Source organism: Choristoneura fumiferana, chromosome 11 (assembly GCF_025370935.1).
Source record: "Choristoneura fumiferana chromosome 11, NRCan_CFum_1, whole genome shotgun sequence".
NCBI lineage: Eukaryota > Metazoa > Arthropoda > Insecta > Lepidoptera > Tortricidae > Choristoneura > Choristoneura fumiferana.
The window spans coordinates 13,841,341-13,869,293 of NC_133482.1; the positions used below are offsets into that span (position 1 = coordinate 13,841,341).

The window sequence follows — 27,953 nt, forward strand, 5'->3', positions numbered from 1 at the left end:
TCAATGCTCATGATATATTATTCTTTCACAACACGGTACAAAACAAAATGCAAAGCGTGCCGCTATACAGCGCGGCCTAACTGTTTCGATGCGCGGAGTTACTCTTCTGCTTCGGTCTTGGGGACGAACGAGAGTACGACGGACGCGGCCGCCGGCACCGCCACGTCGTTGCTGTCCACGCTCAAGTTGCTCGTGTAACTGGAACAGAGATAAAGAGTTAGACAGAGATAGATAGGGCCTAGTCAAATTATTTATAATCTTTTACTGATATTTAAATGACTGAATGATATGAATATGACTAAAGTTTTAATTTTAATATCGACTCTAATAGTTTTCTGTCATCTTACCGTGCGATGAAAAATCCGAACCCTGCTTATATAATTTATCAACGAGCGCAACGGTAATACGTGTATCGAAGTAATATATGTTTGATATTAATTCAATCTTCTCAAAAACTGTCAACTATACGGGACCATAAAATCTCAACTCGTATAATCAGTAGGTTCACGAAAAATGGTGTTAAGTATATCAAAGGACCATTTATGTATTTTGTCCATTATTATTGTATCAACGTATCGTATACTAACTTGGTGAGCATTTTGACGGCGGGCGAGACGCGGTGCACGGTGACTTTAGCGGGCACGGCCGGCAGCTTGGACAGGTCGGCGCGCAGCCGGGACCCGCTGGGGTTCCACACCGCCACGTAGCCCGTGTGGCCCGCCTTCCATCTGCACACAAACTAATTGGTTACAAGGACACGAGGAATCTATGGCGCGCATTGACGGTAGGCAGGGCTAGTATTGCCTACCCTGGAATTGATCCGCTGCACGCCAATAGGACATAGACCTATGGTCGCTTGTTAAGGCCAGAGGCTGTATTGTCTAACGCGCTGACGTTCGCGATGGCATTCATTCTTTCTACCCTCGTCTTATACCGTGTGCCCGAAAGAAGTGGTGAAAACGAACGGTTTTCCGAAATGAACAATTTTTAATTGACAATTGACAAAATTTAAAAAGTTCATGATTCAAGCCATAGTTGTTATATGCTCTTTGATTCAAGCCTCGTCGGTACCTTATCGACCAAAAATTCTACATAAAAAAAATACAAAAAGATAGTCTTGAATCATGGTCACTATGGTGTACACTATCAATTTAAGTGTTGACTTTACATACTGAAAAAAAAACTTTGTTTCGTAAAAATGTCGTTCTAAGCGTCAAGCGTTATTGATAACTTCGAACGTTGAACACAAACGAATATGCTAAAAACGACCGGATTATTCGCGGTAGTTCCTTTGGCTGTTTCTTCGATGGAACTATTGCGTTTTTTCTTCACAAGGCTTGAAGGAACTAGTGCCGAAAAAAACGCAATAGTTCCATCGAAGAAACAGCCAAAGGAACTACCGCGAATAATCCAAACGTCCGTATGCAGAAAAAACGCTATTTTGAAATCGCTTCGAATTTTTGAAAATGTCTGCGTCCGAATTGCTCTAAAGAAGAATACAGTAAAATCACAGTATAGTAAGTAGAGTATAACCTGGCGACGGCGAGCGCAGTGGCGGAGTCGTCGCGGGCGGGCACGGCCTGCACGTGCCAGCGGCCGTGCTCGATGCTCGCGTCAGACCGCAGCGCCACCAGCCGCGAGAGGGACTCCGTCTGCGACAAAACATGACATAATAAGAGTTCCACCAGGACCCCATTGCATAAAGGTCTCATGTAGCCGCTCGTCGCCCGTTTGCAGTGATAAATCTGGTTTGAGTTTTATCGCTGGAAAAGAACAAGACATCTAGTCAATATCCGAAAAACACTGTTATTTTATTTTGTTTTCATTGTCCTCGATTTCTTTAATTTGTACCACTGCCACGACTACCACTAAGGAGGCTAAGAAATGGCAGCTACCAAGACCAAGATCATTCCTGCAAGCAGCCATGTTGACGCTTCTGTGCGACGCGGCGACTTTGACGCTACTTTTTTGAGTCCGCGGAAATTCGAAATAGGGTCGCGTGACCAGATTTGTCGCTGCAAACCACCTTAATACTCATACTTTATTACGAATTAATTTAATTTGAGTTTATTCTTGAAAGAGAAAGCAATATTTTTAATAATAGAGGACTGACAATGAAAGAAAACCGTGTGGCATCGGCTACCAGTCAGCGTTACCTGGGCTTGTCCACCTCCACACGGCAATACGGCGCAACCACATTTCACCTAGCTCTTTAAGTTCAGGACAAAAAAATAACCTACACCTACTCAAAAAATTCTACTTAGTCTGTTGAACGTAATCTATCAGTATTAAGTTTAGGACAAAAAAACCTACACCTTCTCAAAAAACTCTACTTAGCCAAGAGAACGTAATCTATCAGTATTTTTCACATAGTACTTTTTGGCACAAGATTCTCACCTCGGTGGTGTCGTTTGCTTCCACCAGCTGGTCCCAGTTGAGAACGGGCGCGGCGGGCAGCAGCAGAGCAAATGCTGCCAACTCGTCGCCGCCGCTCGCGGTGGTCAACTGGAATAAGACAAGGAGTTGAACATGGATATACAACTTATATGGAACATGGTTACGTTTCAACGGATATAACAAAATTCTACTCTAATTGTAAATGCGAAAGTTTGGAAGTGCGTGCGCACGTGACTGTTACTGCTTCGAATCTATTACCTTGTCGAGTTTCTTGCCGAATCATTTAAATATATCTTTAGACATTCATAAGTGCTGGTTATAAGTTATAACCTAAATTGAATAAAGATATTTTCGCGTTAACTTGGACTTCACGCCAAAACGGCTGGACGCATGAAGATAAAATAAGGTATGGAGTTAGCTGAATGTCTGGAATAAAACTCAGGGTATTTTTATCCAGACTTATATTCCCACTGGATTGGGATAAAATCCCGAAATATCAACCGCTAAGTTGACAGAAATTTGAAACGGATATCTCCCTGTCGACAGTTTTAGAATAGGTGGGATAACAATATAGCGTACCTGTAACGCGGGCCAGCGTGGCAGGCGCGCTTTGAGTTTGGCGGCGACGTCGGCCGGCGCGGCGTCGGCGGGCAGCGGCGCCGCCGCCTGCGGCCGGAGCCCGGTCAGGTTGCGGTCCAGCAGGAACAGCTCTGTCAGGTTGCCGGTCTCTCGCAGAGTGAACACGGTTTCGCCTGAAACGAATAGAAATAAGTTTTGTTTAAAAAATCAGTTTGTCATATCCTACTAATATTGTTTAAATGCGAAGTTTGTAAATCTGTTTGTTTGTTACTGCATCACGTCTAAACCGCTGAACCGATTTAGATGAAATTCGGTATACAGATAGTTTGAGTTTCAGGGAAGGACAAAGGATAGTTTTTATCCCGGGAAATGGCATATTTCCCGCAGAATAGCGATAAAAGAATTCTACGCGGACGGAGTCGCGGGTAACAGGCTAATTTTCATAATATTTGCACTTTTGGGTAGGATAGTGATTTGTATACGCATTAGGTTAATTTAACACAGTGGTTACAACCACCGTCCAATTAAGCTGTGTATAGACTTCGCGCGGCAAACCATAATACGCAGCTATAAATAAACACTATGCTACCGTTAAATAAAATGCCACTGTTCTATAGAGGAGTATGGTGATGGATGTGATAGTACCTCATTGTTAAAAAGTAAGAAATATTATTTGCTAACATCTACTCAAACACCAAATACCTAATTAATCAATTATTTTCTTTTTTTCTTTCTTATGAAATAACTGCCAATACTTAGTTAAATACTATTTAATTTAATCTTGCATATTTTGACAGTTTTCATGTATATTTCTAGCATTTACCATGCATATTTCATATAATACGATCTCTAATGATCAGCATATTCCATTGGAGACGTATCTGAATATCGAAAATTAATGTATGTAAAGTTAACGACGGTCAAAATATCGAAAGTAGGTTAGGTTAGGTTCTATATTTTGACCATCGATTTAATTTTCGATATTCAGGCCCTATACCACGAAGTGCAAAACTCGAACTTCGTATGTTGCCGTCCCTCTGACGCTTATGTCATTTAATACGCGAGTGAAAGGGACGGTGCGATACGAACTTCGATTTGCGAGTTTCGTAGTAGCCCCTCAGATGCGTGCCCATTCCATTCGCATGCCAATTCCTCTTGTTTTTTCACACTATGACGCCACGTTGCGTCAGTCAACGGACCTGCACCGGGCGAGGCGGAGTTATCCTCGACGACCTGCGACCAGTGCGCCAGCAGCGCGTCCAAGCCGGGCGCGTCAGCCGAGTGCTGGTGCCGCCAGAACTGGTAGTCGGAGAGCGCGGCGCCACGCCCGAGCGCGTCCGTCGCCGGCGCCGGCTGCTCTGGCAGGAGGGAGCTGTTCACGAGGATCAGACGGGCGGTATCCAGCCTGGAACAAGGAAGCTCGTACAATACCATCGTTCATCATCCCAGCCGATATACGTCCCACTGCTGCTTTTAAATGTATTTTTAATAAATTCCACATGTTTTTTTTCCTGCATGTATTATTATTAAAACTATTTTGCACTATACAAAGTAGATAACCTGCTTACAGAGGAACGGTGCCCCTTTTTTACTTAAAAAGAGGCACTAGCGGTAATGTAATAATATGTACCCCCAAGAAATTTAATAAATTATTATTTTTTACTGCTGGACACTCTGGGCAGCCTCCTCTCAGAATGAAGAGGGCTTGGGCCGTAGTTTCCACGCGAGTCCAATGCGGATTGAGTACTTCACACACATTACGGAATATGCTTTCATAAACACTAGAAGATACCGTCAGGCGACAACCAGAAGTCACTTACTGCAAAAAAAAATAGTGGAATATTAACCTTACGATGCTATGCATAAGTTAGTAAGATGGATAATCCCTTTTGACTTTAAGTGGTAATTAGTGACTTCTGGTAGTCACCCGAATATACCAGGCCGACCCATTTCGATCACGGCGAGCCACGTACCTAACACCGTCAGCGCCGGCCTTCATCCAAATCTTGAGCACGTTGTCAAATTGTTTGACGACGGCAGGGTTCCCGAAGTTGAGGTCCGCGGTCCCTTGCTGCACCTGGTGCAAGTAGAACTGCTTGCGCGCTTCGCTGTAGCTCCAAGCTGGGCCATTCCTGAACGCTACCTAAAAACAAACAAGTAGAAATATATATAAGTATCACACAAGGTTTGATAGGACTGGGTTAGTCATTGTCTCCTAATTCTGCTAATATTTATTTAGATACAAGAGGCAAGTATATTGGGCACCTTTGCACCTAGTATGAGGCGGGGCGGTTTATTCGACTGATTCTGTATTTATCTCAACTTTTTGTTATTTATTTTAGATACAACTAAACCAATACTTAGTGGACATAAAAATATATATTTATAGAGTAGTGTCAAGTTATGCGATGCATCGGTGATTCGATTGTCACGCCGCGGGATATCAAGTACGAGTATATATGTTAGTATGGATACGCCACTGAGCCAACGATACCGATTAAGCAGTCTGAAAAAATGTTATTTGATTGAATGTAATAAAACAGATAATATTTAAAAAGCAACGTTGTTCTTAAAAACACATATTAAACATAATGTCGAAATTGTTAAGAACTTTATTCAAAAGTCAGAAGAACAATTACTTAAAACTAAGCCCCGAACACGACGCCTACATTGCCAAGGCATATCCATACTATCATATTGATTCAGGACATTCACTCCAGTGAACACCGAATCACCAATCACTCCCGACTAAGAACTTACCCAGTCATTAGGTGGATTCGGTGCGTTGGCGGCGTCGTAACCTTTAGGGTTCTCCCAGATGAAATAGTCTTCGTATCCGGCGCTACGGTTCTCGCTCAGCTTGAACCATTCGTGCGTGATGTCCACATAGTTAGCCCACAGGTCCAAGATCACTCTGAAGATTTAGCCAAGATACGTAGAAGTTAACTCTACAGCGTGTTACCGACATGAGGCCACTTTTTAAAACTTAGTGGTAATGTTGCATTAGCAATTACATATTTTCAAGTGTAAGTCGAGAAACTTCACTAAAAGACTTCGTAGATTGTAATTATTTTCAACGTAGTGTGAGTGAATGCTGTGTTATGTTAGCGTCGTAATCAGATCATTATTGCTTGGTAAAAGTCATACTTTGGTATGGGAGTGTAGAGTTGAAAAAAAGTTTAATGTTCGAAAAATGCTGGTCAGCTATTTGTTAGAAAACAAACATAGTTACTAAAATAAATTCGTTTCTGCATTAAAGACTTATATAATTTATGGTGTCAAGAAACTGGTAACACAGCACAGTACCAATTAATTTAAAATTTATAGAACTGTCATTCCTAACGGTTTTTACTATTCAACGTTACTTTTTACAAGCTTCAACTTTTATTTAACTGCCAATGTACAAACATATTGGCTAAGGTCAAATTCGCTTTCAGTGATCAAACTCAAAAAAAAAAAATCGGATTAACTCACTTAAGACCTCTATCCTTAATCGGCGCCACCATTTTCTTGAAGCGCTCAACACATTCGGCCGACGTCAGCACGTGATACGGGTCTTCGCCGCACGCCATGGCCGTGAATATGCCTGCCGCGTGCGAACTCTGTGGCAGACCTGCGTCATCGTCGGACATGCCCATCATCTCCACTAGAGGGCCTTTCTCGAACCTGTTCAACATACGATAAAATGTAAAACTTCCTTTACTTATGACCAACCGAATATTCAGTTTCAGTTTTGTTTTCAGCCAAAAATCGGGTTAAATTAAGAGTTCATAAATCATCTCAGGTAGATCGGTTTACTTCGAGTAAGTTCGTGACTTGAAATTGATAATTTAAATAGGACGATTAATGGGGACGTTTGAGCCGGGTACGGTGCACGAGGGAGGGTTTTAGGTTAGTTTTTATGACGAAGCATGTTGCGGATGACTTTAGTGTAATGTAGTATAGCTTAGTTTATAGTTTAGATGATTAAGCCTTAGTTTTTAGGTATAGGTGTTGTTTTTTTGTCAAATTATAAATTGAATATTTAAATAGTAAGTATAAAACAAAGTCGCTTTCCCCGTATGCCTGTGTCAAAGTGTACCTATAGTTGTATACTCCTCCTGAACTCGTAACGGATTTCGATGCGGTTTTCACTGTTAGTTAATAATGTATAGCAGTAGATTTAAACATAAAATATTTACTAGCAACACGCCCAGGCTTCACACGGGTGTAAATTGAAAAAAAGTGAAAAATGTTGTTACCGGTCTTGTTTACAGAATTTCTGTGATGCCGGAGCTGGGCTAGTGCATCATAAATAATGAACTATTTTTACATACTTTCTGCTAACGTGATTTTTACACAAAGGTATATACGAACTAATACAGTTTGCAATGCATCTACAACAAATTAATTATTAGTACCAGCACTAGATTTCCGCGTAGTTTTACCTTTATCCCCTAAAAGGAACAAAGCTAATTTTGTCTTCCTTATGCTACTTGAAATTCTGTTGCATCTAAATAAGAGTCTATATCACAAGCACGTGTAAAGATAATTGCAATTTTCTTATATCTAAATAGATCTTCGTAATTAAGAATGATAGTAATGACATATAGATCCGAGACGTTCACTATAGGCCTTACTATAGGCTCTTATAAATAGGCTCGGGGTTTCTCTAAGGGGTCGAATCAGTAATGAGGAGATACTTAGAAGAACAAGGGTCACCGACATAGCCAAGCGAATTGCCATATTGGGCCATAGGTATAGCACGGAGAACAGATGGCCGTTGGGGCCGAAAAGTTCTCGAGTGGAGACCGCGGAATGGCAAGCGCAGCGTAGGACGTCCACCAACGAGATGAACGGATGACCTGGTTAAAGCCGCGGCTTCACGGTGGATGCAGACCACTGTCAACCGAAGCGACTGGAGATCTATGGGGGAGGCCTATGTCCAACAGTGGACGTCCTACAGCTGAGATGATGATGATGATGATGATGATGATGAATTGAAAATTAGTAACATTGTCAAAGATTAAATTAAGAAAATTACTAACAGAAATAACCCAATGGACACTTGGGTAAAAGAGCTTTTTCTTGTCCCATTAAACTTATTTAAGTTTAAATTTTAATGATTTTCCTTTCATTTAATCTACCACGTTTGTTAAAGAGATTTATTTGATCCTTATGAAACTTATATGATCTGATGATCTTACCTCAAGTTCTTTGGATTAGACCTGACATAAGACCACCAGATGCTGTTAAGTTTTCGTCAAAAACAAGTGTTAGCTTCGATTCGTTTACATTTTTTTAATATACCAATTATTAATGAACTAGGTACTATGCTACTAAGTTATCTAAATAAGTGAAAACAACTCGCCATACTCTGTACTTTCCTAAAACAAGTTAAACTACCCCACTTTATGGAGTGAACAATGTTGTACAAACTAACCCTTGGATACCAAACGAGCATTCTATTTTCTTGATCATCAACTTGAAATAAACAAAAGATAACGCGTGATTAGCTGTATTGAAGAAAAACAATTATACATTATACTTGTGGTAAAATTATTATTTCCAAATTCACACATAGAAAATTACAGAAATTAAAACAAAACAAATAACGAGAAAACATCTTTAACAAATAAAAAGAAAAAAAAACCTTGCAAGTTTCTACTGAACTGAACTATTTTTGTGAATTTATAATTTTTGCTTACTTCTAGCGGTCGGCTCGATAGACTTGTAATTTGGTCAGCAAAAATTCATTTTTAAATAGTTTCTTTAAAAATAACTAAGTTAATAGTAGACTGCCAAAACAATGTTACAGCAGGCTACTACAAAATTCGAAGTTCATGTCGTTCGGTCCCTCTGACACTACTTATTCTATTTAATACGAGAGCGAGAGGGACGGTACGATACGAACTTCGATTTTCGAACTTCGAATTAGGCCCTCAGGCTCTACAGGCACATCCTCCATCGTCGACGAGAAGAGTTGGCTTAGGATCCCTAAGACGCATGCCTGTATCAAACAGGCTACCACGTCATGTCACGTCACCAAGTCTTAAGTACCCGCACGTTTATGGCACCACAGGCAGCGAGTTTAAGACATTAGTTGAACGTAGTAAAAAGGATCCAAAGCTCTGTCATGGCATTCTTTGTCTTCGCTTTTGTCGCTACTGAAACTACATCCAAAATCAAAAAATTAATTGATGACGGTTGGATCCTTTTTGTTAAATAACGTCCAGTATAGGTAGATCGTTTGGACGCTGTTATACAATAGGGTGTCAAGCCTGTTTTTTTTAATGGCTGTCACACTTGCTGCGATAGCAAGACGTATTTTGCCAATGTCGGCGTAGAGACCAACCCTGATTACCCTTAAATTGGCAGTGTGCCACACGAGACCCATCATTCAAGACTATCTTTTTGTATTTTTTTTATGTGGATTTTTTTGTACTATAAGGTACCGACGAGGCTTGAATCGTGAACTTTTTTCAATTTTCACAATTTAAGGGTTAATTCTGCAATACGATGTCAAGCCTTACAAAATAATTTTAACAGTTGACATTGTATTGCAAAATGACAGTGGGTTGACTCAGTATTGCAAAACAGCGTCCGTTTTTTAGTTAGGTACAGCCAGCATCAAAAGTAACTGCATACTTTGTCGTTTTACAGCAACGAACTTAATTAACACCATACAAATTTGACAAATGTGTTAATACGAAAAATAAAAAAAATATCGGCTACTTTTGATGCTGACTGTACATAGGCGTGCATTGGGTTGATTCCAGGGTATGCAATTGGTATTTTGCGCTGCAGCAGCGAGCCACTAGCGCTGCCTGTCCTGCTGCCTACTCAATTCACGCCATAGTAGGGTATAGGGTAGAGTAGGGTAGTATCTTGACGTACCAGGTCCTGGGCGGCGGAGGCGCGCACTTGGGCGCCTGCACGATGATGAGGATGGCGCCGGCGAGCATGCACAGCCACAGCGCCCAGAATAAGATGAACATTATCCAGCGCAGGCGCACCCAGAACGGGTCGTCTGCGTACCGCAGAAGTTCCTCCTTCGTAAGGCCGGAGAATTGCTGGGAAAATGTATCATAGTTAACAACTGAAGTTAATATTCGCAAAGCTAAGGGGGTGACTTTAAATTAGGGCCTTTCACGCTTTCGAGTTACGAGCGTGTTTGTTTTCTATACACATATCGGTCGCGGCGAACTCGTTGCGTGATCGCCTTCATACAAAATACGCTCGCTACTACAAAATGGTACAATATTTTAAAAAAAAAATATGCTTTTACAGTACTCCCCATAGACGTAAAGTGGGGGTGTTTTTTTTTTCCATATCCAACCTTGTAGTGTGGGGTATCGTTGGAAAGATCTTTAAAACGCATTAGGGGGTTGCTAAAACGATTTTTCGATGCAGTGATTTGTTTGCAAAATATTCAACTTTAAAGTGCAAATTAGTATGACGACCAGATGGCCTAGTGGTCAGAGAACCTGACTACGAAGCTTGAGGTCCCGGGTTCGATTCCCGTGTTGGGGCAGATATTTGTATGAAAAATACGAATGTTTGTTCTCGGGTTTTGGGTGTTTAATATGTATTTATTTAAGTATGTATCTATATCTATATAATTATATTTATCCGTTGCTTAGTACCCATAACACAAGCTTTGCTAAGCTTACTTTGGGACTAGGTCAATTGGTGTGAATTGTCCCGTGATATTTATTTATTTAAATTTTCATTAAAATCTATGCCGGTGGGTGGAAAAATTTGATAAAATTCAGGATGGTAGTATAGTAAGTATATCAAACTTACAAGGAAAACTATAACGGTTAAGTTTTCTTGAGAATTAATAGTAGTTTTAGAGTAAATAGCAGCCTAAGGTATAAAATATACCTAAACTTGGAATATTCCGTACAAAATACGAAATCCTTAGAGAAATATTACTTATTTTTTTCGTACTGGCTACGGAACCCTATTTCGGGCGTGTCCGACACGCTCTTGGCCGGTTTTTTTTTATATTTGAATCGTATTGAATCTTAAAGTATACCATATCGTTCCAGTCCCAATCTGAAGAAGTGGAGGTCATCTCGGCTCGCATAGATGTCATTGGCGTAAACGTTTAAAATTCGATACGATTAATTTTTATTTTTTCAGTTGTAAATAATATAATGTAATAATCGGCATCTGTCAATTGACGTCTCCAATGTCAAGTGCAAAACAAAGAGTTTCTACACGGAGTGTTAAGTTTTACTATTTATTATTAGTTTTAATTCTACACGCTACACGCCATAACTTTGTACTATATCCCACTGACAACTGTTCTTTTGTTCATTTATTTTTATTCGTTATCTTTTCACGTCAAAAGTGCAAAACCGATTTAGATGAAGTGAAGATGCGAAAGTTTGTAAGTCAGTTTCTTTGTCACACGCGGGCAAAACGTAGTGCTAAATCATTTTTTACCTTCTGTTACCACAGCTGGTTTCCGCAGACATCAATCTGGCCGTGATATTTTTTTTCCGATATCTATATAATTCCCAATAATATTAAATTAAAGACGTCTTCCGGCTGATGATGATAATGATGATGAAAATACAAAGAAAAGTTAGAAACCACTGGTTAGTACACTGCTGCAGCTAGTTACATACCAGGCTTTCAGAAACACCAAAGATATTTAGTTTATCAAGGTCACTCACTCTCTTGTTGGCGTCGAGCTCGATCTTGGCGTCTCCGTTGCGGTGGTCGCCGACCACGTACTTAGCATCTGCCATGTCTACTCGCGTGACGATCTTAGCTTCGTCTTCTTTTTCTAGAAGCTTCTCTTCTGCTTCGTCGACCTTCTCCTTGGACTTATGCAGACTGGCCTTGGATGAGCGGAATTCGCCTGCAAAAAAAAAGTAATGTTCTGAGGTTTTAATGTTTATTTTGTTTTAAAATGAAACGGTTACTAATAATAAACTAATCAGATGCTTGGAGATTTTTTTTTCAGTTAGCGGCTGCCCAAAAATGGTTGGACAAATTTGAGTGAAAAAGTAAAAAAAAAAACCTTATTGCTGTAAAGGTTTAACAAAGATAGGTAATACAAAAAATATGCAGACCAACCGTTACTTGCTTAAATTAGTTGAAGTATTTTTCACTGCGGAAATTATAGAATTTCATAAAATATAACCGCAACGAGTAGGCCCGTTCCCTTGTTGCCTCCTGAGGGAGGCTTGGGTATGGAAGTTATTGCTTATTGCGAAGATGCAAATGGAACTAAGAAACCAAGCACATACAAAACAAAAACTAATTTGCTGAGTTGACTGATACTGCTCGGAGAACAAAGATAAAATTAACAGTTATTAAATGCAAAACCAACGCACCATGGGTCACGTTCACAACCACGACACCAACGACCGTTTATAACCGCAGCGCAGATGATAATGAAAAATATTCACCGCCCAGAATATAAATAATTAATACTACCGGCTAACAAACATTAACATATCTCATACTCGTTAGTACAGTCGGCATTATAACATTGCAAAGGCCTTAAGGCTCGACTCTGCTACGAATCGACCGCTACGCGCGATCGGCGCGCGCGGCGAGGAATTTGTTTTCATTGAATTAGCTAGCTTAGCAGTATTTCTTGTATTGTATTGTAAAACTAAGATGTACAAAGGCGAACTTATCCCTTAAAGGGAACTCTTTCAGTTAACCTTTGACAGGATATCAGACACCAGAGTAGACACTACGAGTACAATGAATAAATAAATGAACCGAAATTTTAAATTAACTCAAACAGTCAGTCAGTACAACTGACAATGATAGATAACACATGCAATCATCAAATTTTCATGATTGGAATTTAAAACTTAATGTCAATTAGTAAAGTTTGACATTAGTTTTGACGAATGTTCTAAATTTAGGACGTTGGGCCTTACGAGGATAAGGAACTGCATGCTGCGCCGGTCGCGCATTGCGCAGTTGTGGCTGCGTTTTTTTTTTATTAACCAGGATAGGCCCTTGTGCTTGTCCCACCGCCATCATTAAGAAAGCTCAAGAAACGAACAGATATAGATCCCGTGTCAGTAAGAGATATTTACGTAATGTATATTAAACAGCTGATCGCTGGCTGTAAACACTACCGGCGAGACTCTCTACACAAGTTTGTCGCAGCGACAAGTTATCAGAGCGTCGGCCCTGGGGTAGAGCAAGATGGGGCGGTCGCTCTTGGCGCCGTTTTACAGTTTCCAGTGCAGAATAACATTATGGTGGCGCCTTTGAGAAGCGCGGAAGCGGTGTAGACAATCTCGCTCTACCTTGATCAAAGGCTAGAATAGACCAGCGACAAACTATGGAACTACCTAGCTCTTTCTAGTTTCTAGCTCTACTCACTTATCATTCATCTTCAGCGATGGGACTAGTGCCTAATATTTAGCTTGTGGATTATTGAATTTTGTGAAATTTCGTATAAAGATAGAAAATCAGGGCTATTGAAAATTGTATTTATAATCTAATCTCTTCTAGGTTGGGGCCCTAGTGAAAAAGGGGTTAATTCTGCAGAAGTTGAACAGCTGATTTCGACTTAAACCCTTTTACACATAAAATAGAAAATAAGTAATTTCTGCAGACTTAGCCCCTTTTTCACTAGGGTCCCAGTTTCTCTTACATAATTTAATCCTTTTGAACGTTGTCCACAACACATACTCGTAGGTACCTATATTCAATTATTAAAAAAACTACGGATTTTGTTCCTATAAAATATTTTGGGATATTATACTGACTGTACCTAAAATTTTGCCTTGACGTCGACTCCAAATAAACCTTGTCCTTCCAGGAACCCAGCGGGATGGCCGCTGAACCGACGTGCGCCAGTACAAAATTAGGGTTCCATGGAATTATTACCATGCATGAAGATATAATACCTTAAGCATTTTTGTTTATAAAATACGATATAATCTAGCAGTGAGGGTTACGTAAAGCTCTTAATCCTGTCGTCGAGGAGTTTTTATAGTATCCCATGCTAATATAGGTTTTTAGGTAGGTATTCCAACAAAATTAAAAATCTTTCAAAAAGTGTTTGCGCAGCATAATAGTACATTACTGCAGAGGCCATGAAGTAAGGGATTGATGGACGAGTTTGGTGTAGAAGGCAGAGTCGTAGATGAGGCCGGATAAAACGAGTCCAGCAATCGCTGTTCTGGCCGAGGTTTGTATCCATTCATCCATCCATCGATGCCTCGCAACGCAATATCGCAAATGCTTGCTTGGTTGGCTGATGTAATTTTTGAAATTTTACCTTTGTCAGTTTAATGTAGTAAGCAAATTAAAAAAGTTAGAGCAGCGGACAAAAATGGATTTTCATAGATACTTCATGGCCTAGGTCAAGAAGTTATGTAGGGAGGTGGTAGGGAGCCATAAATGAGAAACTTCATGTCTCCATTTCGTGACATTAACGCATATATTTCCGAGCATGTTTGAGAAAAGTTAATTTAGAAAAGTTAAAAAATCCGGACATTGTAATTTCAAAGTTTAATATCACAAACACGGCTGAACCGATTTTAATGAAACATAGCTAATAACCACTGCAAGGAAACTCGCTTTCACTTAAAAAACCGCATCGGAATCGGTTCATTCTTTTGAGAGCTACGATGCCACAGACAGACAGACATACATAGGTGTCAAACAACAGCTCTCTTTTTATCGGGGATTAAAAATGGCTTAATCGATTATCATGGAACATAGATCCTGATCCTGAGTAACCCTGTACCCGAGTGCAATTTAATACTTTTTAAATTAAATAGGCACTTAAAAGACTAAGACATAAAATCGCAAGAAACGGGTAGAAAGAAACTAAAATTTTAGGTATGAAATTGTTGCAATGTTCGAGTATTTTACGTCAAAAATGTGACCATACCTTCGTAACGGAACGGCTGCTTCTAGCATTCTTAATTTAATTTAATCTCTTTTATTGCACTTTAGAAACCACAATAAAATCGATATAGGAACTTATTTGCTTGACAGAGGAGAGGCCTACCTAAAAGGAAGTATAATTGATTATATTATATTCTAACTGAGTCCTACCTATATTTTCACTGGCACTATTGAGTTAACACAGACATACCTATAAATTAATTATAAATCAAACACTAAAACCAACCAAAACATCAAATTTAAAGTTTTTTTTTTGCACTTTTGCAACCTCGGATCATTTAGCATGTCTAAACTTTATTTTTCAAAAACCATTTTTAAAAATAAACTCGACATGAACACTGCTTATATCAAATCAAGTTTAATACCTGTTCAGTGGAACCTTGCACGGTATCGCATCAACTACGTTAAGTTAAGAAGTTAAAACCTCCATCAGTCACAGTACGAATTCACAGCACACAATAAATGGGAAATCTATAGTGCTCTTAATAGAACTGGCATGGTCCAATGCACTAGATAATGGAACTATGGTTAGGAGTGGGATGTAAATTGGTCTAATAAGGTAGTCGTGTCGCTTTCTGGGGCGAAAACACGGAAGAACTCGTGCGTGATGCGTTTGTTATTGAGTGACAAAAATATTACAAATGGGGTAATATAAGAGTAGTTTTTGATGATATTACGATATTAGAAATGTATTTTGAAGGAATCAAGGTATCTGTAGCCTGGGACATTCACCGTGAGTATAAAAAATACCTAAACCAAATTGCAATAGTCTGTGGGCCTTTTCTAAAAAAAAAGTTCCAACTTTCGTTTTTAACAACAATAAAATATTTAAAAGGACAAATTAAACAATAATCAAAAAATGAAACGCAAATGACTAAAAATATATTGTTTCATTGCATACTTAATTCATTCTTTTAAATTCTAGTCTAAAATTATTAAGTAAAAGTATATAACTATATAACTACATTATTTATTTTAAAACATTTGTACAAAATGACAGTCAGAAGTTATCCATTCAAGGATTTGTTAAACTTTGGTTCTTTGGTTAAAACAAAATAAATTTATCTATTCATTGCTTGAAATTGCTATACGGTATTTGAAAACTCCTGAATTTGCCATGTCTTAATAATAAATAATATACAAGACAGAAGGTATTTAGAAAAATCTATATACCTGTCTTTTTCTCGAAACGCTTTTCTCTATGCAGCAAGTATGGCGCTACTTGCGTGTAACGTCACATGCAAGTAATGTCTTTTTCTGTCTAATCTTGGAATTTCAAACCTTTTTAACTTTGTTATTTGTAAAGGTAGCTTAATAATAGTTTCTCTATTCGATAACAGGCATTGTGAAGTTTTAATTTATAAAATATATAAAAAATAGTCAAATTTTATACTGAATTGAATGTTGATTAAATATTATTATAGTTCATTGTGTCTTAAGGGCGGTAAATATGGAATTACGAACGAGTCTATTAAAAGCCCGAAGTCGAAGACTTTAATGAGTCGATGTTCGTAATTCTAGTATCTACCGCCCGTGCAACATGCAATGTTTTTCGAGTGAAATTGTATATTTGTAAAATAAAAACTAATATTTTTTCAAAAATTGCCGATACCGCCGACTACGCCCTTGGCAGCGCCAGCTCCGCGCCGCCCTCCCCGCACGCCAGCACGAGCAGCACGCCATGCAGTAACAAACTCATTTACCGACCTTGGGCTTCATGACAGCAAAATTAGTATGGGCAATGACTCATTAACCGACCACGGGTTTCATGATAAGCACATTAAGGTCGAGGGTTTTATTTGGGGGGTTGCAAGCAAGGTAGCCTGCATGTTACGACACTGTTTACGAGCAAGTGTGATGAAAAAAATATTGTTATGCTACCTTTACAGTATAGTTACAGAGTTATAAAGGTTTGAAATTCATGATCAGACAAAAAAATAAATACTAGTGAGTGATGTCACAGAAAAGTGTTTAAGAAAGTAACAGATACATATATTGTATAATGGTTTGTGTATCTTTTTTAAAATGAATACTAATTCAACTATTACCACTTCATATTCATCAAACCTTAAGGTGTTGGTGTTGGTAAAATAAATAAATAAGTTCAATAGTCCGCAAATACCGTATTTTCCAGATTTTTGTGATCAAATAGGTACAAATTTTTCTTTTTTTGTGAAATTTTATCTTCATATACAAAAAATAACGGTCCCTATTAACAGAGTCAGATCTGCAATTATTGTGCCAAAGTCAAATATACTTTTACATATTTTAACAGTATGATTACTCAAGAAGTAGACACTGAGATAGATGATAATGATGATCACTGGGAACACAACAGCATTCAAATTTTACTGAATGTGTATCTCCAAAACAGAAAAGTAACATACCTAGAAAAATATACTAAATTTCACATACTAAATGACATAATAATCTCAAAATGACCAAATTGCAGATCCAACTGTTAATAGGGATCGTCGAAATAGTGGTTATCAGTTATCATTATCACCACAACAGGGGATACCTTTTCTCTTCAGCTGACTGTACAGTTGGACAAACTGATTCAGGGTGGAACCATCTAATAATCAATCTCACTAAGATTTCCTTGACATAATAAGATGTCAACATGACATAGTAGCACAAAGTTACATGAATCAGTTTATTCTACTGTAACATCCTATCTATTTTCAATAACAAACATGAAAATACTCATAGGTAAGTAGATACATACTGTAGATAGCTAAAACTCAGGCCAAAATAAGGCTAACAAAAGTTGTGTCAGCTAGAGGTCATGCAGTGTAGGTAGGTATCATAAAAAATTGACAAACTTAGATCAAAAGCATGTGTATAGACTGACCAATTTATCCTGTGATCAGACCAAGCAATACCAAGGTTTACTAATGTTTCGGCGAATAATGTTTGGCAACCTGTTTCATTTCGCAACTTTTCATTTCCCAACTGTTTAATATTTCTGAAACTGTGAATATTTCAGGATTTTTATGAAACTAACCTAACCCAAAAAGTTCTACATGATGGCCGTGAACTAAATCCTGAAATATTAACAGTTTTGGAGTTTGCAAAAAGGCAGTATCCGCAATAGCACAGTAAATGCAAACTACTTACATTAAAACTTTTTCCATTCACAGATAACTTGGTCAGTCAGTCTGTATTGTGGTACATACATAGTGGTTGTTAGTTTAGTTTGAGACAATTGTTGCACAGATGAGGTCAAAGATATGTTTACCTTGTTGCTATCACTGTTTGAAATTTACAAAAGGCATACAGTGACAAGGTACTAAAGTGTAAAGATATCCCATGAACTCTACATACAATCAACTATGAAGAGATTGATGCAGCTAAAGTAACAATAAATATGTATGCACAACCTTAACATTAAGTGAATAAAGTCATGCTGTTGTAACATACATACATGTGTATCTTTGGCCATATTGATGTAATATCTGACAGATCTGAATATGGCCAGTAACATCATGATGTAAAGGAAAGTTAATATTGACAGTTGAAAGGAGAAATTGACTAAGCAACATTTTTTTAAGATAGTGAGTTGTATGTTCGGAATCAGTTAATTTTTCTCTGTTGTTTGAGCTGTCTCAAAATTTTCACAAAAATGTTGCTTAATCAACTTTTGCTTTGAACCGTTGATATATAGTTAATCTGTCATCTCCCAGGATAACAGGATCAAAGGAATTTGGGCACAAATTTGTGCCTCTGGGAGAGGACAGGTTAATAGATAGTTCATTTTATTGCATTAAAAATTAAAGCTAAAGTTATGGAGCATGATTAAGTCTTTCTAAAAATTGCTCAAACAGTCTATTCCTTTCTTTTTGTATATTATTAGATTCTTCAACAATATTTATTAACCTATCCAACTTCTCTTCTACCATTTTTTGTCTCTCCCTCATTTCTGATGTCACTTTTCTAAATTCTGCATGCCTTTTCTAGTCAATCTCTTCTTTACTTCCTCTGTCTGACCACTAGAAGTTTCACCATTTTCTTGTATGTCAGCATCAAACTTATCTGATTTTGTGGTCAATAAGGTCTTAGCAACATTATCTGTTGTAGCTTCTTGTATTTTCTGTTGTATAGCTGGCTGACATTCCCCGTTGTCACTGTATATTTCTTGAAAAATCTCAAAATAAGGCCATTTCACAACAGCTTGACTATTCAAATTCTTTTTCTTAAGCAACCTAATGTAAGTTTGTTTCAAATTTCTGAATTTCTTATCACAACAATCAGGGCTTTTCCCTACTGCGTTGGATATATCAATCCATACACTTTTTTTCCTAATTTTGGGGTTCCTGAACTTTTCTACATTTTGGAGATACACATTCAATAAAATCTGAATGCTGTTGTGTTCCCAGTGATCATCATTATCATCTATCTCAGTGTCTACTTCTTGAGTAATCATACTCTTAAAATATGTAAAAGTATTTCCATACAATGTGAGTAGTCACTTTCTTCTTGTCTTACTGTCAATTCAAACCTTAAATTCCTACCATGTCAACAATCCAGGATGTTGCATATTACAGCCACAAAATTGAACCAATTGATTGTTAAGAAAATTGGGACCTGAACTGTCCGACAGACCGGATCATTGGGCGTTGTTGATGTCGACAGTATCAATGCTTTTTGTCTCGGTCTTCCTTTTAGGTTAGGTCATTTGCATAGATCAATGGTTCTTGATTCGCCTCGTTCTCGACTAAGAAATTATGTCAATTGATGGTGATATAGGCAATTCCACAGGAAAACAATACAAAAGTTTGTGATGACTTTGTATCACGGCGGTAATTCTAGCGATGCATTGCATCAGTCAGCGAACTATCACAAAATGGCGCAGCGTTGCGTTGACGCTTTGACGGAGAAAAGCGCTTTATAATCCGACCAAATGTGAAAGTCAAGGAAATCAAGAAATTTCAATTTTAGAATGTCTATATTTCACTAGTTATAATTTAACCACCCAGTTTTTGATTTAGAACCAAAATTTATAATAATTCAAACGAAGTTTTCCTATTAGAATTTGGTGAGACGTAGGTACAGCGACAGCGACCTCCTCAATTTGTCAGTGTTGCATTTAGCTCGCCGCTGACGATTATTTTTATCTGGATCTGGACCTAGCGTGACAGTCAATACTCAATAGATAACAAAGGAATACTGAATAATCTATCAGTGCTTTTGTTTATGTTAATGAGCACTAATTGTAGCCAGGCCACAACACAAGGCCGCTGAGATTTTTTTGTCAGTTTAGTTTAATTTATTTGATCTAAAACTACAATCAATAGGTTGTAAGGATAAAGGCGAAATTTAGAGTATGCAAAATAATTTGAATATCAATATACCTGCATCAGATTCTGGTAGAGGCTTGTAAGAAGCGACGTGCTCGTCCTCTTGCACTTGCCCCCCATCTATAGTGAGATGGTTCTTCCGCTCCGACATGATGGATTCGGTACTTGTAGAACCGGTTTTGCAATCCCAAGAAAGAAAGCTTTCACTTTCTCCTCAATAAGCACAAGTACTCGAAACAATTAATTTTCTTTTTGCCATATACTTATCGACCATCTGCTCCACGAAGGAACGAATGGAATGGAATGAAATGAATGATTGATTGACGTGACGTGACTGACTGAGTGAAGCTGAGTGAAGGGATCGATCGAACAAAATCTAAGTGAGTGAATGAAGTTTGATTGAATAATGGAAGAAAGAAAGAAAATAATTTATTTATTTATAGTTTTAAGTGCTTGTTCTTCAAATATTATTATTTGAAATGCCTCCATATCGATTCCATTACGCCAGCTCCGATTACGATTTGAAAATGATTTTAGTTTCGCCACAACTTTGTTACATATAAATATTAGTATTGAAATCATAGTATATGTATATGTAGTCTGATTTAATTATTAAATAAAAACCGTTTTTGCATTTTTTGCTGAATATTTCCATAGTTTAATTGGAACGCATCTTAAAGTCAGCTGACTTATGTCACAGCTGTAAAAATTGCTCAAAAATTGACATGTCAATGTCAGTCTGCAGTCAAGACAGACAGTGACAGACAGCAATGTCTGCTATATTTTGTTGATAGGATTGAATTCCATATACCATTCGCTTTCTTTTGTATTAATGGTATTAATTTTGTCTTAACCGCGTTTACCAGCTCTGTCCCCTGTCATGTATATACTCAAGTGATAAAAAAATCTTACAGAACGTTTTTTACTGATTAAATGCAATTGTATTTTTGAGATTTTAGTGCAATCAAGTGAAAAATATGTGTTCTGTTCCTCCACCGCCTCCACCTCCTCCACGAACCTTGGAACTCAAGCAAATCAACTCTCCGGAGCTTCCATCACACGCTGAAATCAATCCGACCCCAAAATTTCCAGAAATATGCGAATGGGCCTCAGGAAACCTTGAATTGTGGGAGGCTTGTGCTAAAAATAGTATTTGCCCTCAAAATGCACCTTTTAGTTACAAATACACTCCTTTCGAGTCAATATTGCAAGTCGGGCCTACTTGCGGCCTAGCTGCTCTCTCTATGTTGGTGAAAAACAAAGTTACTGCTAGTGCAATGTTGAATATAACTAGGACAGAAGGCTACAGCAATAAGGGGGAAATGTTGAGTTGTAAAGACATGGTTAAACTAGCTGAGAAAGTGTTCCGATTAGCTGAATTGGAGAACGTCAATTGTACATTAGTGAATGGAGAGCTTTTTAGTAATGATGTTATAGAGAAACTTCTAGAAGGTGCAGTTTTACTAGTTCCGTATCCTTTTTAAAATGATTTTATTTTAGTTCCCTATTGACAGTACCATTATTGTGTCCATTGTTTTTTGCCTCATATTTTAGAGGCTTAAGAATACCAAATGTGATTATTATTTATTTTCATTATGGAATTGCAAGTAATGGGATGTAGAATTATTTTCAGACACAGGCAGTATGGGTTTATGAGTTTTATGAAGCCTCTGACTAATGAAATAAAATGTGTAAACTTGATTTGCTTCTCTGCAAAGTAATGCAGTCAAGGCTATGCAAATTTGCTGTGCCTGTGTTGATTTTGTAGTTGTGCAGTTAATGTTCTCACCCTCCGCTTAAAAAATAAAAATTAACTATTGGAACATCAAATAAACCCACAACCAAAACTGCCACTACTTTCAGAGTGGTGGTGATTTTTGGTCAAGGGTTAAGTAATTTAGTTGCATTTTGTTGCTTAGCTAACCATTCGGTAGATTATTCAGTAAATTTAGATTATAGCTATTTTTTTACTTACGCGGTATTGTTGTATAAGTAACAATTTGCATTGTTTATTTTTATTTTCCAATGAAGAGAGCACCAAATCAACTTTATCTACTGATTTTGAACATAGACCTCCACAAATTAACACCTGTATCTATTAAGACTAAAATTTCAGATTAAATTTATCTTAATTCTCAATTCAGATATGATGCAGATGCCAATCATTCACCATGCCTTCGGCAAGGGCACAAGGCCCACTGGTGTCTTGTTTCTGGAGTGATCATCATCAATGCCCCTGGGGATTCCTTAGATTCAGACTCCAATAATGTGTATGTGCTATGCAAACATGGGAAATCCAGGTACTTAGCTACATGGAAACTGCAGGAGCTAAACAACAGTAACAGAAACCTTTGGGAGTTCTCTCCGCCAAGAGGCACAGACAGCCATTTATACATGTTACCTGAAGGGGGGATAGGAGGGGAGAATGGCCTCAGAAACCAGTTTGTGATATTTAATGGACTATAGATAGATAGCACCAAATATTGTTGATTAGTATAAGTATAAATTATTTTACAAGATGTTGTCTAGTTCATAAAAAGTTATATTTATTTATGGCAATTTTATATGTTAATTGATTGTTGATGAAATAAAATAAAAATCATGTTTTAATGCAAAATTTTTATTTGTACAATAAATACAAACCATACTCGCAAATTATGATAAAATAATATATCTCATCACTTCACTTAAAAATATTTAATGAAATCATAAACATGTAAGTCAAATAGAGAAATAAAATCGGGCCCGGAGGTTTCCATTAAAATTATTGCACTGACAATCAGTTTAGTTTCTTTTTTTTTTCAGAAAAAATAAACACCTTTTGTGATCAACAAACGTAAAATAAGTTTTGTACTAATTAATTCAACTTAAAAGAACTTGACATACTCTTAACAAAATTCATAAGTTCAATTGGCCACTTCACATGCACAGAACATTTGTGAGGATCTATAAAATGACAATGAATAGTTAAACAGATACAATTATATTATTTCAATCAAATTTCATGACAATTTGCAATAATATAATGCCAATACGTTGGTAGCTATGAGATCAAATTATAATAATTACAATTAATTTATTAATCGTAAATTATAAGTAAGTTTTACTTTCTATTACATGCATATACGATTATGGAACACTATAACATATGTGGCTGGATACTCGGTAATAAAATAGTATTTTAATCAACTTCAAAAAAAGGAGGAGGTTATGTGAAACTGCTGCCGAGTTAGATATTACAATAAGATGGAGTAAAATACTGTCCTATTGAGTGCATCAGCCACGTCACATCATCATCGGCTAGGCCTATAGATATGATCAAACTAAATATACTTGAGCTTCTTTTTGTTTTAACTGCCTCATTTAAATGGCACCATTTTGTTAGTGAAATTAGTCATTGACAGGTTAAGCAGTTAAAGTAATTAATTTTAATAGAACAAAAGTATCTAGCCTAATGTTAATATTACTGATACGTATGGTGTAAATTGGGTGGTATTATATAAAAGTTGTAAGCAATACTAGAGTAAAACGTAGTGGTTATATTCTCTTTGTAATAGAGTAGAAATCAAATGAGGCGCTACTTTCTATGCAACTGTCACATTTTCGTCTTTATGACTCAAATAATACTGGCACTGCATCAATGAGTATTTTACTCATTTTGCAATCATGTATGTTCGAACGATTTAGTACAGCCAGCAGGTATGCTGAAAGAACAGCAGATGTATTTAAAGGCTTAAGACTGTGCCAGCATTTAGTAGGTGCAACATCATTTCTATAGCATTTAACACAAAAAGAAGCCTCACAAGTAGAGTTAACATACTGAGAAAATCCGCTAGATGTCACCTATGAGAATAGCCGAATCTCCACTGGGCGAGCAGAATCCCCACTAGGCGAGCTGTATAGCCACGGGGCGAGCCGTCTCGTGAAGTACGCGCACGAGGCATGATTTTGTTGGACAGAGGGTTCAAAATCGCACCGAAAATGGCTGGTTTGCAAGGCAGCTCGCTTAGTGGAGACCCGGCTAATTAAAGACCAGGCCCTATACTACGAAGTGTAAAATTCCGACTTCGTTTCTTGCGGTCCCGCTGACTCTTATATTATTTAAAACGAGAGTGAGAGGGACGGTACGATGCGAACTTCGAATTTCGTAGTAGCCCCCCTGTATACAGGTCGATGTCTGATCCATCTAACCTATGTCGAACATATATTTTTTTTAGCTTTGCTCCTTTCACTAGCAAACCCAGCGAATTTTTCCCTATAATATAACTCCTAATCGCGATGAACGAGACTAGAGCGTGTATTATTAAACACTATTTTGTATTTATATTTATAGTAGGTACATTGAAATGGTTATTAAAATTTATATGGAATACAGATATTAATTGCGTTAAGATAGTATAAATGGCCTCTTATATTTCTTAACTCTATTTATCTTATTCTTATACAATTTATTTTCTTAAAGTTACAGAAATATAAGAGACTAATATGATGTCCACAAATAGTAAGTGGTGAGAAAAGTGAACTTGCTTTTCTAACTCACAGCGCCATCTCTCTCTGACAAAAGAGCAAGACATGCTACGGTAAGTATGGTTTATGAATAACTGTTATAGAAGAGTTTTAAAAATTGCTTCAAGAACATTTCCGATTCGAACAGATCATACTAGTGTCAGGTTTTTTTTTTTTATCAATCTATATTGTACTGCAAGTTATAAATTTAACTGGTATGTTTTTTGGAAACAGAATTTTGACACCTAGAAATCACAACAAACTGCTAAAGTTACATACTTAGATATTTTAAGTAATAGTTTTAAAACCACACTTTAGTATGGACTTCGATAATTTTTGAATACCAATATGAGCTAAGGGCAGAAATAAGGAAATCAAATGAGTAAAGAAACAGAAAGAAAAGACCAAAGAAAATTATTTCGACCATCCATGCACACTACAAAATCATTGCAGACTCGCTCTTGAATCTATAAATCAAGTATAATACGAGTTTATACAAAAACGTAACTATACTCTGGTCAGAGTACAACGCGCGAAAGGTTACCGACTCCGCCAGCCGCAATGGAACGGAGGAAGCAATGTATAGTTAACAGTAGTAAACACCTTACACTAAAGCACTACAACGAACTATTACTCAGAAGCGTATACTATACACGCAAAACTATTGTCGAATTTGTTCGTGATACTTTTAAAAACTAGCGCCGTCAAAATATTCCATTGGCGTCTCACTCACATTCTCACAGTATTTCACATTAGCTAGATACACCAGACACAAACTCAGGCCGTCAATGGAAATGTGGATAGGTTCAAAGACTAAAGAGATTGCTTAAAATTTGGCACGTCATTCGTATTGCTTACAATAAAACTATGAACTGTCATACCGGACACATAAGCCATGCAGAAAAAGTACCTAGTACATCGAACAATGCAGATGAAATATTTAGACGACGCCCCGTACTACATTTTTACATGCCGTTCTTGTGGCCGCGTACTAGGCGCCTGCGGGCAGCTCCGCGGCGAGTTTTTTTTTTCTGTTCATTGCGTGTGCTGCAAGGTAACCACTGTGTGGCGTGCGTGTTCGCCACGCGATGGACAGAGAACACGCTACAGGTCCGTTACCCGCTAGCGTCTAGTCCGGGATTATAAGTTATAGCCAGTTTGAGGTGAAACAAGCAAGTTGAGCGGTTTAGGAAATGTATAAATGCTCTTTTGTTGCCACATTGTAGCTTGATATTGAAAGATTTTGTTTCAGCGTTTTGGAAATACTGACGGGTTGTACAAATAATCATAGTAAAAGTATAGTTTATTTGTGTGAAAAGAGAACTGAGGAAGTAAAACAGAAATGAACTTTACTAATTTTTTAATTCGAACACCCAAAAAGGGTACAAATCATATATCAATCTGAGAACAATGGAAACAAAAAAAACTTCCACAATCTTGCTCAAACTGTTAAGTAAAGTTATGGTTTGATTCTTCTCGAATACTCAGAATGTGTAACAGACTATTTCACCTCAAACTAGACCGAACTAAAGCGTGAGCTAGCTAGGCTAACTAACCAGCCTGGACATAAACGATCTACCCTAAACTAGTTGAGTTGAGTTAACCTATGATATCATCCGAGTCGTTGCTACGGGTACCCGTCCCCTTGGGGTTTCTCCACCTCCTAAAACTAACCGTAATACCAACTAAAAAAATTGGCTCGGATATTTTTTTAAATTTTAGGGAGGGATAAACTACTCAGGACTCTTACAGATATGATTTTGAGTTGCGATAGCTCCAAATAGAAAATAAAGAGTTTAAATACAATGGGGATAATACGGAAGATACTGAATGCTTTAGTAACCTATATTATTTTATTAAAAAATCCATGCTCATTTCATTATAAAAGTTAAAAAACCACAGCAATTTAGGTGCACTTACAAAAACGATACAAAATAATGGCTGACTTGCAGTAGCCACTTCTATTTAAAAAAAAAACTGCATTAACGAATCACAGATAATAAAATAACGCACTCAGTAGCACGAACCTACCATGATATGTGCCGACAGAATACTCCAAAATTCGGTTTTCTCTTCTACACCGATACATAACCTAAACTTACATACTTGGAAATGTCACGAACCGTTTTAATTCGATAAATATTGAGTACACGCGTATCTAATTATTATAACATTAAATACTACAGCTAATTATGAATGACTATGTATGGATAAATAGTAAACATGTTATTGAGCGTTTATTATGTAACTTGAATACACCATATACGATAAACATCGAATCTGAAGCATGCATTGCTATAGCTGTTTAACTACAAATCTAATTAACAAATGACTTATTGAGAACGTAAAAAATCTATTCAAGCTACACAACAAAAGCCGTCTACAAGCTAATAAAATCATGGCAGCTCGATAGCGTATTTATATTACTGACTGCAAAGTAACCCACGGTTAAAGTAAATAATTATTCATTTTATAATACTAGAAATCGACACGTTCCGACCTTAAAACGACATCTTTCGAAGCCTCATTGAAAAGCCGCTGGCAACCCTGAACGGGCGTTCAAAGATGGCCGCCGTTAGAATTTTTAAAAGTACCGTCAAAGTAGCGTGGCTAGCGTTTGGCGGTCGAATGCGGCCAAAGGAAGGTAGCTAGAGACTGGATGATACCGAATTTGGTTCGGAGCCAATTCTAGGTTTCCGGGGGCGCGAGTGGCGCGCCGCACGTCGCCACCGGGAAAGTCTTCACGTGCGTCTGCCACTGCGTCGACAGTTGGAAGAACTTCACGCCGTTCCATTCCGTGCCGTCGATGTACACTGCAATCAAACAGGAATTATAACAATAGCGTCTTACGAGTACGTTTTACATGTCACCAACATCATCTATATAAACTTGAACTAATTTGCTGATGTCTAAAGGGCGGACGATGGTTGCAATATGGTGACGAAAGCATAAGATGGATAAGACTTTTATTAAACTTCAATTAATATTTTTGTGTAAAAATGTATAGAAATTTGAGTTGGTGATAATCTTCCTAATAATGGTGAAGTAACACTTTATAAATACGTACCACTTACATCTGTAGATGTAAAGAAGTAATTTTCCCCTACATAAGTGGATAGTGAACTATAAAAGGAATGCACTGAACTTTTGCTTTCTCATTTGAATCTTCACGAAAACGAAGAAAATCGAAGAGTCCCGACCGACATTAACATTCTGGTTGTAGTGTTGTCATATTTCATATATCATTAACTAGCCTGTTACCCGCGTCTCCGTCTGCGTAGAATT

At 37.6% G+C, this 27,953-nt stretch overlaps 3 protein-coding genes and 1 pseudogene across 7 annotated transcripts in view; 1 reads left to right on the forward strand and 3 right to left on the reverse strand.

Moving 5' to 3' along the window:
• Window positions 1-20,473, reverse strand: CD98hc (CD98 heavy chain). Of its 2 annotated transcripts, none has more exons than XM_074094686.1 (12): window positions 20,217-20,473; window positions 11,643-11,830; window positions 9,853-10,028; window positions 6,451-6,642; window positions 5,737-5,890; window positions 4,950-5,119; window positions 4,176-4,381; window positions 2,977-3,149; window positions 2,398-2,505; window positions 1,534-1,652; window positions 588-728; window positions 1-198 (listed from the first exon to the last, which is right to left on the reverse strand). In XM_074094686.1, exons 1-12 carry the CDS (start codon window positions 20,311-20,313, stop codon window positions 99-101), a joined length of 1,824 nt encoding a protein of 607 aa, XP_073950787.1. In that variant the 5' UTR covers window positions 20,314-20,473; the 3' UTR covers window positions 1-98. The 2 variants fall into 2 exon arrangements, with proteins under 2 accessions (XP_073950787.1, XP_073950788.1); XM_074094687.1 differs by lacking the exon at window positions 20,217-20,473 and adding an exon at window positions 12,309-12,404.
• Window positions 15,409-23,116, forward strand: LOC141432886 (actin maturation protease). 4 transcript variants are annotated; one of them, XR_012451878.1, is made up of 2 exons: window positions 15,409-15,595; window positions 22,307-22,395. XR_012451878.1 is itself a non-coding variant. In XM_074094707.1 (2 exons), exons 1-2 carry the CDS (start codon window positions 21,140-21,142, stop codon window positions 22,381-22,383), a joined length of 552 nt encoding a protein of 183 aa, XP_073950808.1. In that variant the 5' UTR covers window positions 20,808-21,139; the 3' UTR covers window positions 22,384-22,392. The 4 variants fall into 4 exon arrangements, 2 of the variants coding, with proteins under 2 accessions (XP_073950808.1, XP_073950806.1); XM_074094707.1 differs by lacking the exon at window positions 15,409-15,595 and adding an exon at window positions 20,808-21,614 and having other exon boundaries at window positions 22,307-22,392; XM_074094705.1 differs by lacking the exon at window positions 15,409-15,595 and adding an exon at window positions 20,822-21,633 and having other exon boundaries at window positions 22,307-23,116.
• LOC141432889 (uncharacterized) lies at window positions 15,730-20,209 on the reverse strand (annotated as a pseudogene).
• The window catches only part of LOC141432897 (phosphofurin acidic cluster sorting protein 1-like), a 161,655-nt gene continuing 156,463 nt past the window's right edge, over window positions 22,762-27,953 (reverse strand). The window contains exon 19 of the mRNA XM_074094722.1: window positions 22,762-27,481. Within this exon, the coding sequence (XP_073950823.1) occupies window positions 27,357-27,481 (125 nt within the window). The 3' untranslated portion in view covers window positions 22,762-27,356. The remainder of the gene's footprint in view (window positions 27,482-27,953) is intronic.